Source organism: Apus apus, chromosome 3 (genome assembly GCF_020740795.1).
Source record: "Apus apus isolate bApuApu2 chromosome 3, bApuApu2.pri.cur, whole genome shotgun sequence".
NCBI lineage: Eukaryota > Metazoa > Chordata > Aves > Apodiformes > Apodidae > Apus > Apus apus.
The window spans coordinates 83,264,209-83,285,080 of record NC_067284.1 but is presented as its reverse complement, the minus strand read 5'-3'; the positions used below and the strand labels follow the sequence as shown (position 1 = coordinate 83,285,080).

At 38.4% G+C, this 20,872-nt stretch overlaps 1 protein-coding gene across 7 annotated transcripts in view; it reads right to left on the bottom strand.

The window, feature by feature from the left end:
- The window catches only part of RGS7 (regulator of G protein signaling 7), a 264,913-nt gene that overhangs the window by 13,444 nt on the left and 230,597 nt on the right, over positions 1–20,872 (bottom strand). For 2 of the 7 annotated variants that reach the window (XM_051615774.1, XM_051615776.1), the window contains 4 exons: positions 19,035–19,221; positions 15,435–15,524; positions 14,118–14,171; positions 3,006–3,481 (listed from right to left, as the gene is read on the bottom strand). In XM_051615774.1, coding sequence (XP_051471734.1) covers positions 3,233–3,481; positions 14,118–14,171; positions 15,435–15,524; positions 19,035–19,221 — 580 coding nt within the window. In that variant the 3' untranslated portion in view covers positions 3,006–3,232. Of the gene's footprint in view, positions 1–3,005; positions 3,672–13,259; positions 13,341–14,117; positions 14,172–15,434; positions 15,525–19,034; positions 19,222–20,872 lie in introns of those variants that run through there. The other 5 variants (XM_051615779.1, XM_051615780.1, XM_051615775.1 and 2 more) reach the window with 5 other exon arrangements.

Below are 20,872 nucleotides of genomic sequence, written 5' to 3'. Positions count from 1 at the left end.
TTACTCAGTTCCCCAGTTGTTCTCCCTTGTCGGTTCCATTCTTGTCATCACAATTAATTCCCATTTCTTACTCCTGTATCCACATTCATCTCATTAATTTTTGGCCAGTCTCCACTACTGTTTCAGCTCAGCATTTTGCAGTTTCTCTTGTCACTTTTCCAGGCACTTCTCCTCCCACTTTGGATTTGTAGGTTTGATGGGCAGAAGAATGGGTGAATATTTTGCTCTTCTCAGGTAGGTGCCAGGGAAGCCCCCACCTCCCCTATTGTGCAATTTTGTTCTCAGGCTGGTCTGGGAGCAGAAAACCTTACCAAGGGTGCAGCAGCACCAGCAAACACTTTTTTCCTCTGTAGGCTTAAGAGCTATTTTATGAACAAAGATGCATAAGGAAAGATACTGTCTGATGAACCCAAACTCTCAACAGTCCCCAGCTCCAAGTGGTTATTTTAGTTAATACTATAATTAATACATTTCCAGCTTTCTGAGCAGAGCCAGAAGGCAGTGATTGATGGCTCTTCCTCAGGAGACAAGAAATGTGGTCCCTTCAGACTGGATTTCTCTCTTGGTCCTTTTTCCCTCAGCAGACTCGTGGCCACACTGAAATTCCTAGTGGGTATTTCAATGTGTAACCACAATCATACCTCAGCTGTCTGGTGGCTATACAAACATGCCTTAATCTGTGTTACTCTTAATTCTTGGAAGTGGATCTTCATATAAGTTTGAAAAAGACATTTCGTTTTTCTCTGTGGGGAGGTAAAAGGAAGTTTGCCCCTACTTGGAGTTGCCAGTCTCAGTATTGTATCATCGGCAGATGACAGTGATCAGGTGAGGTATCAAAAGATTGCTCACAAACCCTTTAAAAATCATCTGGTTGAAGAAGAGATTTTGTTTGGGCCAAATTCACTCATGTGTGACAGTGGAGTTGCATCGCTTGAAACTAAGCTCAAACGAAACCTTAACACAGCTCCCTGGCTACTTTGAAATGTGTATAAGTAACACATATGCTTACTTCACAGACACTGTGTTAAATCCTGTGCAAAAACAGGAAACAACATCCATTCAATAACAAGTTCATACTTATTGAAAGGAAAGAAAAGAACTATTAGAAATACAAATGATCCACATATTTTTATGAGCCAGTTGGTGTTGTAAAGTGATTTAGGAAAAAAAAAAAAATCTTAGGGTAAAGTTGCATGAAATAAGGCATGAATTTGAAACCTTAGTTATTAGAAGGGAGTGAGTCTTCCAAGCAGAGACTGGTATCTAATTAGTTAACTCCTCAGGCAAAGCAGGCAATGCACCAGCTGATGCAATTGGTGGCAGCAGGAGTTTGGAAATAAATAACTATTTGGCACTGAGAACTGAAACAGAACTCAAATTTCTGTGGATTGCCTGGGCCCACGTTCATGCCTAAGAGCTTGCATTTGTGTGGTAAAGGAAAATTAAATCTCAGAGTTTAAGATCCAGGGTTCAATGTTCAATTTATTAAAATTCATCTGGCCTCCATAGACTGAATATTTTGAGTTGACCTAGATGTAGCTCTTGATAAAATTAAGCTCTCATGGGGCATTTCCAGTGTTTTCTGATAAAGGCTTGGTGGAATTGTGCTAGCAAAAACTGAGACACTTAAAACCAGTGATTATCATCCTAGCTAGAAACCAGAAACTCAGCGGCATGTGAAAACAAGAAAAATAAACAAAAATCCCAAACCTCCAGAAATCCCAACCAAGAAAAAAACCTGGGGAACAGCCATTCATGGTGATTTTCAATGTGTTTGGTCCTGGGTTCGTTCAGACTACCTCCTCAGAGATGCTGCAGTCAGGGCTACAGCTGCAGCCGGCTACTGATAGAGACCACGGAGAAGTGAGCGCTCCCTGCAGAAGGCAGCTCAGCTCCCTTCTACCCACAGCTGCTCTGCACAGGAGCCCTGTCTCCAGCAGCAGCAATTCTGGTCACTATCTGATGTTAAATGGCTATAGAATTACTATATTAAAATTTATTGCCTGATTGTGTCTATTACTGTCCCACTTTTTTTGTATGCATATGGGTGTGCATTTTTAGCTTTGGTAGTCCCTTTGAAACAAGATTGCTGTTTCTCAGTATGACAGATGGTACTCGAGTTGGCTGTCCTGAGTCTATCCTGTGCATTGCTTAAAAGGCTTGCTTGTGCTGTGCAACCTATGATGCCCTGGAGATATCAGCACTTGTCATTCAACTTACTTCCCATCGTCACTTTTCTGCTCATAGATTCTGCCTATCCTTACATCACCTCTCTGTCAAAAGCGCCATTTCCTAGGCCAAGCAGAGATTTCTGGATTCAGCTCAGTTTAGTTTCAGTAGCTCCATATCTGCTGTCTCATAGGCAACGGCTACATGCTCTCGTAAATCTGTCAATAGGTCTCTGTGTGAGTAACCTGAGCAACAGACACACAACAAACAGCACACCTGAACAGAGCCCTTGAATTAAAAGGACAGCCTCCTCCGTCGCTACCCAGGGTTTGCTCTACAGACAGTATACTTAGAACTCCCAAAACGCTACTTTTTCAGCTCAAAATGTTGCATTGCATCACACACAACAGCAAGGAGAAATAAACACTGTCCTTCCTATTTAGCAAGTATGCACTTGTGTTTTCAGCCAGCTTTGTCCATGTTGGTTCCTAAGGAAATGTGTTTCAGCCGATCTGGTCTCAGGCAGCGACTGAATCACTGTGTGGACAGGCTGCACTAGTACAGAGCGGGTCTAGCTTCAAGAAAAGGTTTGCTTATGTGATGATGAGCAAGCTGGAAAGGTCTCACTGCTGCTAGCTTGATAAAAAGAAAATAAAAAGTAAATGATTTTCAATAAAGTGTGTTTGATTTGGTGTCACTGAGAGAAAGAAAATGCCATTCCATGTCACTTTTTGGAAAGCACAAGATGTGTAACTTTTGGGGACGATTTTGGGGATAATTTTGCTCTTGACTAATCATCAGGTTCAATATTAAAATCTCAAACTTCCCAAAGGAAAGAGATTCTGCATCTTTTAATGAAAGATAAAACAACAATATAAACATACACAAATTTACAGAGAAAGGATCAACTTTAATACATCTGGAGTAAAAGGTGTTCTTTTTTAAATATGGTATAAAAATAAATGCAAGAAACATTAACAGAGAATATACAGACAACAGACAAAGACACAGGCTTTCTTTCTCAATGTGAATACATCAGTGAAATGAAACCTTCTGTGCTAATTTATTGTGCAATAAATGTGATGCCATATGTATATTTATTAATATATGCATTTTTTACATTTCTTCCAGTTTTTTGATTGACGTATTTTTTTAATAAACTGTGCCTAGCAGAAGCTTTTTTTTTCACTGTACTTGAGCTTGCAGAAAATAAAAAGACACAGATCCAGCTTGATATGAAGGAGGAAGTGAGCAGACAGTTTTCGAAATGGAGGCATCGAAAGGCTAGAGAGTCCCTCGGAGTCTGTAATGCCTTAGTATACACAAAAGAAAACAAGTCAGGTCCTTGCTCATGCAACATCTTGTTCTACTGTCCTCTGAGTCAGGCAATCAGTGAGCTACAAAGTATGTATAATGATTTGAGTCTGCTTCCATGCTACAAGGTGATCCTTTTAGTAGGACTGCACTAGACTGGTTAACCTCTTTGATGTGAGCGATTTCCCCTGAGGAAAAGATAAAAACAAAAAAAACAAAAACAGAAAACAGAGGCATGATCACTGCAAACCTGTTCATCAGCAACCACTTAGTGTTGCCACATCACTGTCAAATAACTAGGGGAACCAACTGGAGTCTGTCAAATCTGAAACCACAGAAAGCCCTTACCCTTGAACACCTGCACTGCCAGCCAGCCACATTGTTTCACGGGATAAGCCAGCAAATTTAAAGGCCATTCCTGTATGAGGTTAGTTTTGGCTGAGGAGAAACTAATGTTGAGGTTTTTGTTGTTGGTAATACCCAGAACTTGAAGAAGGCTGCTGCAAGTGAGAGTCCCTTGTGCTACAAAGATGAATGTGCAGGCTGCAGTAGCTCTGCCACCCAAGACAAAAAGCTACTTTAAAGTTCTGGTAAGAAACTAAGAGGTAGATTGCATAAAAACAGGAAAGCAGATTTTCCAATATTCATCTACCAGTTTGCTAAGACCGTATTTATTATTTGTTAGGAACATTGGTCAGGTATATTACATGTGCCTGCATAACACTGCTTTGAAGGTGTTTGGATTTCCACATTGTTATTTTCCTCATCATTCCTCTGATTGCAAGGATGCAGTTTCATTTAGCAAGTTTTTTTTAATACAACAGAATGAGTGTTCCACAGAAATTAGGTCTACAGAATAGAGAGGATGGTGTAGGGTATGTCACCATGGTATATTTCAGGCAGATTTGAGCTTTATCTGAGCCAGACAAAAGCCATAAAACCACATAACAGGAATTAGCTCTCCTAAGGCACATAAAAGGAGTCAGCTCTGCTAGGGCCATCCTACCGTGGCTCAGATTCAACAGAGGCAAAGCTGGCACAGCAAGCTTACATCACTCCTCAAAATACCACAGGCATACCCTGATAATGTAACACAAATAGATCAAAAAACATTAAATAGCAAGTGGCTCTCTCTAACTGTCCAGTTGGATATTTCATACTTACATTTGTTGTATTATTCATTTTAAGTGCACAACTCAGAAAAATGCAACTGATGACAAGGAGACTACAGTAAGAAATACTGTAACTGTGGAGAGATGCTACATCTTCTGCAGTAAATGGCAAATGAACTTATTCTGCCATATCGATGAGTTGTTAAGTCATCTGCTGTATTATAACTCAGTGCAATTACACGATTTAATATCTACTGTCATTATTAATTAAATTTATGCTCACAGGGATCTGCAAGTTCGTTTCGAGCATTTGCTCAAATGCAATGTATTAGTGGGTCTTTATAAAAGGAAGAATAACTGTTTTATTCTTTGTGCTCTGAAATACAAGCTGAATAAATTAGGATGAATACAATGCAATACAATTCTGAAGGGAACTGAGATGATCTGCAATGTTGGGTTAGTCTGCTCTTCCATCAGGTACACCATATCACCTGACAGTATTAATACTTGCTTCTTTAAAAGATGGAAAGTGTCATTCCTGGCATGCTGTCCTGGTTTTGGCTGGAATAAATTGTCTTCTGAGTAGCTGGTATAGTGCAGTGTTCTGGAGTCAGGATGAGAATTTTGTTGCTAACACACTGATGTTTTAGTTGTTGATTAGTGAACGACTACGTGAAGGACATTCCATCCTCTCCTCCTGCCCTGCCTGCAGAGCCTGGGAGTGCACAAGAAGCTGGGAGGGAACACAGCAAGGACCGATGACCCAAGCAAGCCAACCATACCACATGACATCATGCCAAATATGTAAACTGGGAGGAGTTGGCCAGGGGACACTGTGGCTCAGGGGTTGACTGGCTGGTCAGCAAGTGGTGAGCAAATGTGTTGTGCATCACTTATTTTGTATATTATTGTTGTTATTATTTTCACTCCCTTTTCTGTCCTATTAAACTGTCTGTATCTCAACCCAGGAGCTTTACTTGTCTTGCTTTTGATTCTTTTCCCCATCCCACTGGGACAGGAAGGAGTGTGCAAGGAGCTTAATTGTGGTGCTTAATTGCTGGCTGGGGTTAAACCATGACACACTCTCTTTCCTATGTCTAGCTTTAACTCTCACTCTCTACCTACATTAAATTCACAACTTCTTGACTCTTGTTAAGCCTTAACTTAAGTTATCCTCTAATGAAACAGTTAAGCTGTTATACTGAGACATCTTTTATTTTTAAAGAGTAAACAAATTTTAAGCAGCTGTGTGGCACTGGAATACATTTTAAAACAGAATGTCCAAAATTAAGTGTTTTGTTTGGCAATTCATGCTTGGCCTTGGACATAAATTATGGACATGATTATGCCTTGGACATAAACTAGGATGATACTGAGTGTAAGTTTATCTTTACCTTTGATTAAGTCCTTTGTGTTAAAGTTTACAGGCCTACAGGCCTGGCTACTTTCTGTAAATATGTAGGAGTTTCCTGTAGTACTTAACTGCATAAACCAGTTAATTAAAACAATTAAACCAGGAGTTCTCTATTAGTTGTTGAAAAAATTTGCTCAATAATCCACTGGAAAGCTGCACAAGCTCTTGCTGTAGGATAAAATCTGTGATTTTATTTATTTATTTATTTGTTTGTTTGTTTTTTAATTTCTTATCTGCAACAATTGATTATTTCAGAGTTGTAATTCCCTGGAATTTTTAGATGAACCATAATAAAATTCTCAGGAATGAATGTCATATGTCATTAACTAGGAACTTTGGACCTAAAAGCAGGCCAAAACCTAGTTGTTAGCTAGTTGATCTGACTTGTGTAAGTTTATTCTACATATTATTTAAAATTTCCGGTATAGACACAGTGAGCTGTTATGACAAAATTTTTCCATATTTCTACATCACTTGCTCCCTGGCTATCACTGAGCTTTGAGTACTTTTTCTCCTAAGCCCTACAGCGGTCAGGATTTCTCGGGATGGTCCTCTCCTCCACCTCCCTTGCCTGCCTCAGAACATGTTACACTTAAAGATACAGTCTCCATCTGAACAACAATAACGTATGCAGTTTTTCCAAGTATTAGTATTTCTAATTTATTTTACAGTGGAAAAGTGACAACTTAGAAGATATACCCTCCTTAAGAGATCTTCCATGTTTATCCTGAATCACACTTAGTTCTCTGATTGGGAAAATAAGCTTTTAATATACAGAATCCATATCAGCCTCAAATGCAGAATTATCTCACCTTCTTACTCAGATCTGCAGGGATTTGTTATTTTCCCATTTACATAATATTTCTTTCCAACTCTGTTGATGAGTATACTTTTACTTCACCTCTGTCCAGTAGGATTTTGTAATTATCACTTCTAGGAGATTTCCAGATCTACTCAATTTACAGACTGATGATGTAAGCATCAACCCTTGTGGGTCATAACTCAAGTTCTGAGCCCAGCTCTTTCTTTCAAATACAATGTTAATAGAATTTCCATAAGCCAAATTTTGATTTAGGTAAGTACATCTAACAGGCCAATTTTGAAAGGTGCAGATTATGAGTCATCACACATAGGAAAATGCTTCCCGTGCTAATGAGATTAAAGAGCAATTGAAAAAAAGAGTGGAAGAAGTAGCAGATGTTTGAATAATGAAAAGGAGATCCTTAATATTGTCAACATATTCTTGCCACCAACATTTAGAAGTATATGGCCAAATTCTAAACAGGATTAGGATTTTTTGGTGCACTGCAGATACATGGACTTGAACTATTTAACAATGTGAGTAACAATACAGAAGCCAAAATGAAACCCCCACACATATCCTGTAACAAGGGAGTCAGAGCACAAGGAGGCAGCACAGCTATTGGAGCGAGCTAGTGTATCTAAGAGTATGAAATCAGTTGGCCTCAGTGTTAATGTCCCTACCTTAGTGTGTCAGTAACAGTAACATAGAGTTGTCCTTTCAATTGTACTTTCCAAGAATTTAGGGGGAAAATTATAAAATTTATGAGCAGCAGATTTATGAGCTGCCAAGTACAAATGTCCTGACTGACCTATTTATGCAGGATGACACTAACACCTCAAATAATCCAGCAAACAAGTCAGCAACAACCTCAGCACACACATGGCTTATAAGAATTCAATATTCAATAGTCAATTTATACAGGGGACAGAGCTGAAATATATGGTGGAGGAAGATCAAGTCTTTTCCTTGTAGAAGATTAATTCTCTTCCTTTCTGCTAAGCAAGCTCAATGGCTCCTTTTTTTATGTTTCTTTATTGCCAGTGCAGATGCTACTCCCCAGGACTGATACTGGTAGAACCAGAAATGAGAATTCCACCCATCTGACCAGGTGTAACAGAGAAACAGTGTGAACTCTGCTGTGAGCAAAATGAGATGCAGAGTGAGAATCGACTCTCCTTGCTCTCACTGTTCCCCCTCTGCTCATGAGCAACACACCTGCAGTGCACCAGCAGCTCAGCTGGCATCGGCAGGGAGAGCTCCCAAGTGACATCGCAGTGCACCACACACAAAGCCTGTATATGAACAGCCCCTGACAGAAGCACATCTGGAGAGGTACCAGGGCAGAAACAGTAAGTTCCTTTCCAAGATTAGGCAGCCCTTGTTCCTTTAGCACAAAGGAACTGCTTTAGCACTGCTCAGGGGGGTCAGGATCCTGCGTCGATTTCCGCAGCAGCACAGGACGCTGCTCTCAGCCACCGTGTCTCTTCTAGACATGTGAGGAAGGGAAAGAGATCAGCATTAACAGAATTTGGGGCACAAGTTGTCAGCACAGCTGCAGCACTAAGTAGTTGCATGTGCAGGAAAATCCTTCTGCCTATCATAGGGATTTGCAGTCCTCTGTTGGTTTCTCATTAGAGTCGTACCATGTCCTGGAGCGGTCCACAGACGGAAGGCAGCAGCTGAGTGACCGCATTCCTATTTTGGCTTGTTTCAAATTGGATGACAGTCCCAATTTCTTTCTCCTTTTGCACTAATCTTTTCATTTACTGATGAGCTGCTTTCATCTGTGATTAACCTAGAAACTCTTGCTGGATAGGGTAGTTTGAACTTGAATAACTTTCTGAAGTGTGGGGGTCACACATACAAGTTTCCAAGGCACCAATGCACTAGACAAATATTTTTCGTATATTTGTCCTGGGCCTGATCCCTCAGGTTTCTATGCCTCTCTGCAGCTCCTTCAGAGTTCTCATTCCTGCAAATATCTTAAGACTCAGGTAAATAATTGTCATCTGGGAAATGGCAGACACTGGCCTAGTACCTGAACAGTAAGTGCTGGCTCCTTGCTCAGATGAACCTGGCTGTGCAAGTGCTACTCTTCAGCTCTTCTCTGCACAGAGTGCAGCAGCTTAGGTCCAGCCATTGCAGAAAAGGACAAGGAGGCCAGTCCTTGGTGGATGTCCTACAGATGCTCTTTTTTGTTCTCCTCATTAGCCTGGGCATCATGTCTAAAAAACCCCTACAAGTAGATTTTTTAACTAATTATTTATTCAAACTAAAAATCTCAATGATTTTATCACTTCTTTTTACTCAAACACCAGTAAGGTGTATCTTGCCTGAAATGGTAAAAGCCTCAATTTCTACAAATGCTTATTATTTTTTTTATCCATTTTTATTTGTCAAATAAGAATTTTTGTGAATTCTTTTATTGACTAGCTATTTTTTGGTTTAAATTTTAGGAACAACCTGTAAGTAAATTCAAAAGTCTAACTGACATTTCTTTCCTGACTGTATATTGAACATGAAATCCAACAGCTGTTATTTCATTGAAGCTCATTCACAATCCTATCCTCAAGAAAATTAGAGGCCTTGGTGGGATTTCAGGGCTAGACAGGCTTTGGGTCTGGCACAGTAGGGCTCTTGTGTACACAGGTTTTACTTGTTCACATAAGAAACTTTCTTTACTAAAGGGATAGTTTTTAACATGACAAGAGATTACTCAGGTTTAAGCATCTAGAAAGTATATCCCCCACTGCTAACAACTGAGGAAGCTATTTTTATGAGTTTTAGTTTCTACCTCTAGACCATAACTTGCTAAGTCATGTTAAGAGACATTGGACTCAGCTTCTGTGAAAATGCACTCTGTTCAATGGACTTCACATTTCACATCTTACGCATGAAAAGGTCTACTGTTACTAGTTTGGTGGGGGAAAACATCAAAGAACACTGGTAAGTGAGTTCTTCCAGCTCCGTGGGAGAAGACAGCTGGAATGGGTATGGGGTAATTTAAGATACAATGGTTTTAAACTGAGAGTTATTAAGTGGAGGGTCTTGTTTATGAGGTGATGAGTGAGGATAATTATCATCTGATGGCTGTCTAGTTTATTAACTGAATGTGGTTGGGTTTGTACTGGCTATATTTCCATAAAACATCACAAATGTGCTAGAAGCACTTTTCTTTTTTACCTTCTCTATAATTGGACAGCAATAGATGAAACTCTAACACTGATGGTGGTATCTGGAACCATAACACCAATACGTGATGATGGAGCATTTCCCCCCAGGCAGCTCTGGGGAGGGAGACTGCACCTTCTTGCCCCACTTTGTTCCTGGTGGGATAAGAAAATTTACATGGGGTGAAATGAAATTAGCCCACTACCCTGTGAATGTGATCCCTTTGTTTCAGGCTTCCAGACCCGTGATGGTAGCTAGGCACCAGGATAGAGCCCACAAAGGTGTCCAGTCTGCCACTGTCACTTTTTTTTTTTTTTTAATTCTGTAATGTAGATGCTAGTATTTGAGGTAGAGGAAGTTTCCTGATTTAAAAAATATTTTTTCATATTTTTTTAATATGGATTTTTTTCCCTATGTACATTCCTGAAAAAAGGATTTCAGTTTTTAAATGACAATGAAACAGCTAATTTCCTTCTCTCTACTACTGTAGCAAGCAATGAAATTCCCCTGCTCCTTGACTTATGCCTTTAGCTTCCTTACTTGCTTCCTTGGGGACCCTTAGGGGACTAGACCTTAATTACTCCCAAAAAGAAACCCAAGGGGCTGAGCTGACCGTGGGGGAGCACAGAGCACAGTGTCACCACCACTTCTCATGCCTCTGAGTCAGAGCTGTGACACTTGCGGTTGCCCGTGTTACTCCTAGGCCACTTATCCAGTGGCATCATTCCAGCAGTGCCAAAGCATATGTGCTCTATATTTTCACACAATACCTGGGACTGTGAATAAGTGAGGCAAACCAAGAATAGCTGTGCTTACTACTCAGAGACTAACAATAAAGTGTTCGGTAATAAATATTACATATAGGAAATGCCATTTTGCTATTACTTTATCTATGTTGTGTGTGAATCCAGACCTGTTTCTGTATTCATAGAATTCATATTGTGTGCTGCAGACTGCCAAAGGCATTTGCAACTTTGTACTTTAAAATGCACAGAGCACTCTAAATAGCCACTGTTTTCAAGATGAGCATTTAAGGCCTTCATAAAGTGCACCAACTAATTGAAAGTTTTCTGGAAAGAAAACTCTCCAAGGTCAAAGAAAGGCAGAGCTGAGTCTAGGGTTTTTTTGTGAATATAGCTCCATTTTTATTTTTTCCCCATCAGACTAGAATAACGACTCATTATACTAGGTTATTTCCACTTAATTCAAGCAGTAGTACAGAATGATTGCACTTACAAAGTTTCTAAACTTTCTAGTTTAACACATGCTTTCTGTAGCTAGTATAACCCACTTTCAATCATCACTTATCAGGAGCCTCTTATAGTCTCCATCTTAACAAATCAGGTTATAAATTACAAGTCCATCTTCTTAGGTTCAGTCCCTAGGCACAACCAAGGTTACTGGGTCTTTTTGAACAGTTCAAATGGAAAAATCTGAGGACTAATTTAGCTAAATGTAAACCCACTTTGATATAAATAAGAAAAAAACCAAAACACAACAGTGAAAATTAGGCTAAATTTTCTAAACCATCAGAGGAGAAGAAAAACTGTAATTTTCATTTTACTGTATCATAAAGAGATGACAGCATTTCTCCAGGTTGTAGAAGACCCTTTTCTCACCTATTCTCTGTATTCATCAGAACAGATCTATACCACAGTCCCTCACTTCACAGTTGAACATGTTAATCAGTACACCATAGGATATTCTGAGGAACATTTCCCTCATCCCTGCTGTTTGGAACCACTGTATCGAGGTAGATAATTACATATTATAAAGTCATCATAACGGATAACAAGAAGAGAAGCACAAGGATGCCTGCTGGCAAAGGGTCCTGGGGCTATGGGTTATGTGAATTAGGTCATCTTCCAGAAAACATTTGCACTTGAGCATGCTGACATTTTTTATTAATTTGCAAGCTTCAGAGCTGCCAATGTAATAGAAAATACAGATCCAGCACTGGCATATTTTACTTTCATACCTGACCCGACTTGACAGACTCCACCTGGATTCACAGGAAGTAGTTTGAAAAAAAAGCAAACCCACAATTTTTATTTTATAGCTTGCGCCATGAAAAAAAATAATTGCCCTCTTGTACTGAAGAAGCACTAATGCTTCACATCCCAAAATCCTGGTTCCCATTTCTAGCTCACAGCTGGTTTATTTGGCCTGCTTTGCATCTCTGGCATCCTGCTATTCTGCTACTTCTGTCCTGAGATTAGCACGATGAAGATCAGGCATGCCTGCAGGGCATAATGCCCCAGTGTTTGCACACAGAACTGCTGGTTTATAAGTAATGCTGCTCTGAGAGGGATTATCAAAGAACCATCTCAGTGCCTCCCAGCCTGTCTTTTCCCTTTTCTGTGCTGTATTCTCTTCAAATCTGTCTGCATCATGCTATTTCTCTCATAGCCACTTGTTTACATACTCTTTATCACAACCAATTCCTGAGCTGTGGGCTGTTTAAATTCCTATGAATAAATGTAGTTATTTGAGCTTGCCAGGCACTGTGACAGGGAAAAAGCCTGGCTCTCTGAGGTCCCAGATGCACTACCTACTCTCTACACTCTCTTTTATTGTCACAGGTTCTTTAATTAATATGGAACTTCCTATGGAATTATCACGTATTTATCATGTATAATGTTAGCATGTACAATGTTGTTTTATAGATCAACCTGCTTAGACAACACACAAATCACACTGCAACATGCTATGGCAACATCACCATGCAAAATATAGGGGTTTTTGTTTCAAATGGTGGGATAGTTTCCTTTGTTTATTTACTTTTTAGTGTCCTTTACTGACTTTATCCCATTGAATCAAAATTTTCTCCTGATTACAGTGGATTCAAACCATATTACAGGAAGCCTTTACCTATAGGAAAGTAGTTAGATAATTACAGTTTTGTTTTCACATGTGAGATATTCCCACTGCCTCACAAAACTTTGTTCTTTCACTACATTTGTTTTATTTTTTTGATTGCTAGAAAGTATATATAAATATATATATATATATATTTTGAATACTTGAGGAAATAATCTTGAGCCTCATTATTTGGGAGGCAGTTTCTAAGAACTGCTTCTCCCTCCCTAGGAACTAAAAAACAAAAACCATGATCTTTGCTGAAAGCTCTCACATTTTTCACTTCAACGCACACAGATCCACTAACCAGGTCACAGGAAAAGCCACAGACACGCACACGCACACACAGCAGCACCACCTGCACAATTCAACAGACAATGCAGACAAACTTGAGTATAATCCAAGATCTTTCTACCTCTTTTCATAACAGGTTAGTGCTCGCTCTCAGTGTTGGTGTACAGTTTTTATGGCATGGGAAAATAGGGATGTTTCTGCCCTACAAAAATAAATGTGTTGAATGCTTTAGTTTGACCTTTCACAACGTTAAAAAAAAAATCCAAAGAAACTGATAAGTTAAAAGAATCCCACATATCAGGAAATCAGTGGAACTTTTGGCAGGTGGAAAGAGAATATCCACAGCAAATTTACCAGCCTTCTTTTTTTTTTACCTTTGTGAAATAGCTTTTGAAAATTATATATTAAAAAATAAAAACCAGTTCTTGTAGTCCACTGTCAAAATGAAATCCAAATTAAACCCTTCTGCAACATCAGCATGAATTCTTTTGTCCTGAAGAAGCTGTGCTAGACATTAAGGAAGATGGAGAAATTATTGTTTGTTTTTGCCTGTGTCCAATTAAAAAAGAAAAAAAAGGAAAAACCTTTTTAGTAAAATAACAAGGAGACATGAAGGAAATCCAACTTACTCAAACTGTGTCAGACTTAGTATTTTGGGAGGCACCAGAAAAAAGTAACAGCATCAAACAGATTTTCAGAGATTCTTTACTACAATTATGAAAAAAGAAAAAAAAAAAGTGGCTCCCACAGGGCCCATTCCTCCACATGTGACTAGGTCACTGGGAATGGGTCTAGGGAAGAGGGGTTGTAATGAAAGCACATTATAAAGCTGTCGTTCCTAGGGAAATTCACAAACTGTGATAAATAGACTTTTAACTGTCAGTTTAGAGAAGCAAAAAAGGGAAAGTAGGGATCAGTGAGGGGGAGGGGAGAAGGATGTCCCATCAGGTTTATTAATCTTCTGAGGCAACAAACTTACCACATTGCGTGTGAATTTCTCAAAAGATGTTCGACGATCCAGTGTGTTTTCCAACTTAAATTTAAAATAAAAACAAAGAAACAGAAAGGAAAAGGAGGGGAAAAAGAAAAGCAAGAAAAAATGGAGTAGAAAAGAATGACTGATGAAACAATGGACTGCAAAAGAAAGTTTGTATAAAACAGGAAGCAAACACAGGTATGAAGCTGTATTGGAACTCTGCAAAACAGGGGATGAGCAAAGCAGATACTGTATTTGATAAAATTAATTTTTTATGGGGATAAAACTGTATTGACTTTAAAGAAAAACTGAAAATTAAAAAAAAAGAAACAATGAAGTGCACATCTTGTGTTAATGAACTGACATTCACAAACTTAAGGACTTCACACGGACAGTTGTAGCTTTCTGGTATTTTCAACATCTCTCTCTATATTGGATCTTCAGAAATCAATGTTTGAACAAAAAACAAAATCACACAGTACTTTCATATAAATTTAGGTTGCCATTATAAACAATATAATGTTATGGTGTTAATAACTATCTTGTTCCTGTAACAACCAGGGCCCTGATTTTGCAGGCATAGGGCTCCCAGCTGTTTCTAGGAGATCTCTATTTAGAGCCCACTAATAAAATCACTTATCATTATAAAAATCTGCATTGCACAAGCTGCTCCACATACTCTGGGCTGTGTCTATTCAGATCTCATTCCATAATCTGGATTTTTCTAAGCAAATATTACATACCAAGACATGAGCTTCTGTTTGGCGAAAAGTGACATGATCAGTCTTTCAAGTCAGATTCCTAGCCTACTCAAAACTATTAATGTGATAATTGGGAAAGAAACAGAATTAGGAAGCCCCTATATTTATAGCTGAAATCAGAAGTTATTCATACCAATAAGATTGTTTCTAAACACATTCTGTAGCTTTTATAGGTGGAATAAAGATAACAACAATTATTACATAAGCAAACTTGCAAACATGAAAGACTATTCTTCTGGGATTTTATTTTATTTTTTTAATGTATTTGTAAAGCACTTTGCCATTTAAGGTGCTTCATAACAGAGAAAACAGTACAACATGGGATGTAAAAATAAAAATAAGTTTTGCTAGATTAACTTATTGAAACATGCCCACATGCAGGATATATACACATATATGTATATTGAATTCCTGTGTGTATGTGACCCTCCAAACACGCCAAGCTGGTCACCTACCAGATATCCAGTTGCACTGGCACAGGGGAGAGAAGACTGAGTATTGTTGCAAACATAACCACCGCTTTGCACAGTGGCAAGACAAAGGCAAGATGGACCAATACCTTTTTCTTGGCCTGTAGCAGCTCCTGGTAGGCACTGGATCGTATAAAACGAGGATAAGAATCACTTTTCATCAGCTTGTAAATGTGCTCCTGAAAGGGAAAGAAGGAGCTGTTACTCCCACCAAAGACAATAACTGTAAAATGGAAGGGAATCACATAGGTTTTAGTTGGGAATGCACACCAGCTGGCACTGTTTTGAATAGGAAGTCTTATGGGATAGCAGGTTGCAGTTCTGAAGCTAAGGCTGAGTTGCGCTCTGCTCTTAAAGCAGAAATCACAACTATTTGCTATGTATAAAGAATTCATCACATGATTCCTATTTGCACTATGGAATAATTTTCCTAAGAACTTATAACCAAGTTTTAGCTTAAGGCCTTGTTTTAAACCTCCCTTACATTCACCAGCTTAGCTAAGTGACTAAATCAGGAGCTGCAGATCATTCCTCATCAGACTTTCTGAATTCGTTTCTGGACATCCTTTTCTGACTTCACAGGCTGAGAAAAGGTAAGAGGTTTCTAATTCAGCATCTTAAATAAGTGCTTAAGTTAGGAAGGATATTCCCTGGCTACTCTTGAAAGTATCCTTTGACAGATGTTTATTCTGTCATCCAGCTGACAACGTAAAAAGGAAAATACACATGCAAATTGAAAAACAGCTCCAGGCTAATTTAATTTCCAAGTTACTTATTCTCCCAAGGCATATGAAAATTTTGAAACACTTATCCAGAAAAAAAAATTACACAGGCAGTTCATATAGCTTTTATTTTTGGAGCATTCTCACTTCTGTAAATTAAGAAAAACTAAAAATCCGTGATGTTGGACACTTTATAATTCTAGTTCTAGACATAATATTAGGAAAGAGATTTGTAGAAAAAACGATATGAATAGGAAATACTAAAAATATTTTTAAAACATCTACTGAACTGTGTTAGCTTTTGTTTCATTTTTTATGCAAACCCTACCTTTTAGTATAGGAAACTTATAGAATGGCAATCAGGAAACAGCAATTACACTGTAAAGCAAATACTGTTTTGCAGCTTAATACTGCATAAAATTAGTGAATATAAAAAAAACCCATCAAACCACTTCGTTTGAAACTTATGGCAAGGTAAAATTAAAGCAAATTTTAACTGTTGCATTAGGAATATTAGAAATTACTCTAAGTGTCTTTCATTGAATTTCTTGCACTAATCAGAGAAATTCTGGTGTATATTCAGAATTTAGGCTGGTTCATTTGAGGAATTTTTATTCCACTCAGTTTCTACAAAAGCAGCCCATGCAGCCAACAGAGAGCAGAAAGAGCTCTGCTCCCACTGTACATATTAAGGGTGATGAGCATATAAATGTTGTCAAAAAACAAACCTGGTTTGACAAGGGGCAAGGGGTGGAATCTGGTACATGGAAGGCTCCACATAAACATGAGGAAAACCTTTTTCACTGTGAGAGTGAAGAGCAGTGGAACAGGCTGCCCAGAGAGGTTGTGGAATCTCCTTCTCTGGAGACTTTCAAAACCCACGTGGACATGTTAATGTGTGACCTACTCTAGGGTTTCCTGCTCTGGCAGGGGGGTTGGACTAGATAATCTTTCAAGGTCCTTTCCAATCCCTAACATTGTGGGATTCTGTGTGATTGTGTGAAAAGCAAGAATAAATTACGCTCTATTAGTAGTAATGTTAATGGCCACATTAGTCAAGAATTGAGGCTGGATGTTATTTAGCACAACTGGTCTCTTTTCACTTGTGTATTACTCTCATTTGACATGGAACTCCATGGTGCCATCTTTCAAGTTCAGAAATGCTCTCAAAACATTTTTAACTACAAGTAAATGACCTGACAACTGACAGAACAACTTGTAGGTGGTTTCTTTCCCATCTGACAGGCCATAAAGAGCCTTTTGCAGAGGCAGAGCCCTACTCCCAATAAAACCCTGCCACTCTGTAAGGTCCTCAAGCTTCAAGTCAGACAAAGGCAGGTACCGTATGCCCCCTTTTCCCAGAGAAACTGAGGCTTCCAGATTCAAGTTGTACACTGAACTGGATCAAATAAACAGAGGTCTAACAGGAAGTAAAGTTCTGATTGCATAAAGACTGAATAATCCTTGTCTTTCATAAATGAAGGGGAAAAAAAAATAAAAATCAGAGATCTGAAAGTAAAATGGTTTTGAAATTTTATACTTATTTTTGGAAAAAAACAACTGAATATTGGCAAGGAATTTAATTTTCCTTTACTGACACAACTGCAAAGACCTTTTTTTTTTTTTTTTTTTTTTTTAATCTTTAATCTTTCTAGATGGCTTTTTTGTGTAATTTATGTCTTTGCTATACACTGCATTCCTAAATCTCCAGCGCATTAGCAGATGCAAGTGAGAACTGTGTGTTTGGCTTAATGCGGAGTACTTCAAAACCTTGAGTATGATCCTGAGTGTCCAGGTTGCTATTCTCATAACAGCAAAAGGAAAAGATGGTAGAATTATTTCCGCTCTTATTTAGGGCAGAGGAACTTTCCCAAAAGAGTAGGAAGTCCTGATTTAATTCCCTGCTCTCCTTTGTGGGACATGCAGCAGCATCTCCTGACTCCCAAGATGATGACCCAATAATCAAGCTGCAAGAAATCTGCAGGGATATGATCTCAATCTCTCCTTTTGACACAATTTCACTTTGCATTAATAATTAAATTTTCATCCCTGGGCTGCTGATGAAAAAGGAAGGATGGCACCAGTTCTACTATTTTTACTGTGAATCCAATTATTTTCTGTTGCTTTTCTCAGAAGCTTGCAAAGATGAAATATTAAGTTGTAAGCCACATGAAGTACTGCATTTAATAGAGAAGAACTTGTTTTTCCCTATGAGGAAACCATTTTAAACTTTTATTTCCCATCTCAAAAATAGAAGTATTTGCGCAAATCTACCTCTGGTAAAAATTATCTTTTGATGTTGGTATTCAAATTGTGCCTAAATCAGACTCCTAAAAGTAAAATAAGACATTTACAGACTGCTCTTTACTGCTGTAATACTGATTATTGAGCAGCAGATCTTTAGGATGTTTACCCAATGTTGTGTAGATAGTAGTTTAATAAGGTATAGCATATACAACATCCATGAAATACGAAAATACTGCAGAAGCTGTCACAAAATGTTACTTCTCACATGGGTTGTATTCTTTTCGTGATGGGAACCTATGACTCCTATATATGGTAACATGCACACACGTTGAGAGAACGGACACTGAGTCTGTATCAACAGAAGTCTTTCAGACACAGATCTTGAGATCTAGAAATCAATGTGTGTGGGGAAGAAGCTTTTCACTTAATGTAACTGAATAAGAAAATTAAGAAAATAGGAACATGAAAATATGTTTTTCACTGCACTATATGCTTTGCTTTATTTGAAGCCCACTTGAAGACTCTATGCCAAGCACAGAAGTTTAATGAAGATCTTTATTCATAGGCCTCATGAATGAATGTTACCCATTTGTGCTGCCAAAATGGCATTTTAGGAACAGAGCATTACCAGTAAATTCCCAAATATAAATTATATTTTTATATAAACTTCAGTAGCCAATATTCTATTTCAAATGTCCCTAAACAGGATTTCAAACTGACCTGAGCATCTTCAAATGTGTATCTTCCAGGGTCCTTTACATTCTGTGTAGTTTTATCATAACTTTTTGAATCTAGATTGATAGCGCTGGGTGCACCTGGAGCAAGAAATTCTTGCCAGATTTCTTGGACGCGAGCAGGAACTTCACGGATAGGTCTCTTCTTCAGGTCTTCTACTGCTAACCAGAACCTATGGCACAATATAGCATCTTGACTTCCAATTCAGTAAAATAATTAACTGAATGCTCATACTCTTCTTTGCTCTTAAAAAAAAAATAAAATCAATTAAGTAACTTAGGTTTTCATCTCAAACACAGTAAAAAAAAAATCTGTGATTTTAAGTTGGGATCAACATTCTGGTATATGTCTCAGGCAATCAATTCCCCTTAAGAAGCAACTAATGCAAGGCTCTTCATGAGACAGGTGGGAAATCCTTCATTACTTATGTATGGGTAACTTGCTTACGGGAAGTTTTCCATTTAACTGGAATTAACCTGAGATTTCATTTCACCTGAACCACAAGACTTATATCTTTTATAAATCTACTGGGTTTTTACAGTCCTTCAGAAGCTAAAAAGAACTCATTTTCTAGCTATCTACACAAATCTCCCTGATGTCTGATGAACTGATGAGTCCTGATGAACTATAAACTGTGTAAATGTAATTTTTTACTATTACTCCAGAAATCATGTACAAACTGGAAAAGCATTTGCTTTGCCAGCTATAGTTTATTTTTTTTCTTTAGCATTGCATTTCAATGCACATTTTTACTAAGATGGTGAATGGAAATGCTCATTCTCTATTCTGCTGCTGAGCAAACCAACATCAGGCAGCCACATACAGCGATGGCCAGTTCAATGTCTCCTCCTTACTGTCTGGAGCAGGACTAAAAAAGTCTTGAGCTCTTTGTGATCACAGCTAGCTAGCTATAAGCTTTGATAATCACTTTTCATTTGCTATTATGATTGTTTTATCATTGTTTCTTCTAAGGGTGTTCAGACTTACCACACAAAATTATTCTAAATTCAACTAGGACCCCATGCTTAGACATGGTGCAAACCACTTAGCTCCCCCTCCTCCTCTGCCCTGAGAGCTCAACTAAAGTTAGACTTTGTTAAATATGCAATATATACCATTGCAAGTTTTCCTTATTGTTTAGATACGGCTGATCCTATAAAAAAGATAAGCTGAACCCTGAAGTGCTGAAAGGGTACATCTTCATGGTGGAGTGTGATGCAGAGTGGTGCCACCCTGCTTACACTGTGCGGCCAAAAGGAGCTCTCTTAGCTTAGTTAAACAGGGATGGGATAGGGAAGAGGAATAGTGGAACCATACTCAGACAACCCAAGAAAGCAAAATGGCACCACCCTCAATCCAAATTCTAATACAAGTATTGCAAAAACTCTTAAGAGAGGACAGTAGAGCATAGCAAAGAAAACCTTAGAGTATTCCTTCTATAAGACAATCCTCACTTGAGTTGATATACCTTCCAGGACGTAATTAGTGTTTCACAGTCCTGTTTTGAAACTCCCTTGTAGCACAGATGGAAGGAGCCTGTACTCATTGCTCACAAGACTTTATCGTCAGCTTCTCTCTACTGAGATTACTATTTTAAGTACTTCTATACCCTCTGATTCCCATAGCATCTAAGCACAATCTGTCTATTCACAGAATGGTTTGGGTTGTAAGAGTCCTTAGAGATCATCTAGTTCCAACCTCACTGCTACAGGCAGTGACATCTCCCACTACTGATCCCTCAAGACTCTCCAAGAGACAGAGAAGTAATATTGTCCCAGTTTGGCAAATATATTAATAATATAATAATGTACAGTGGTTTCTCA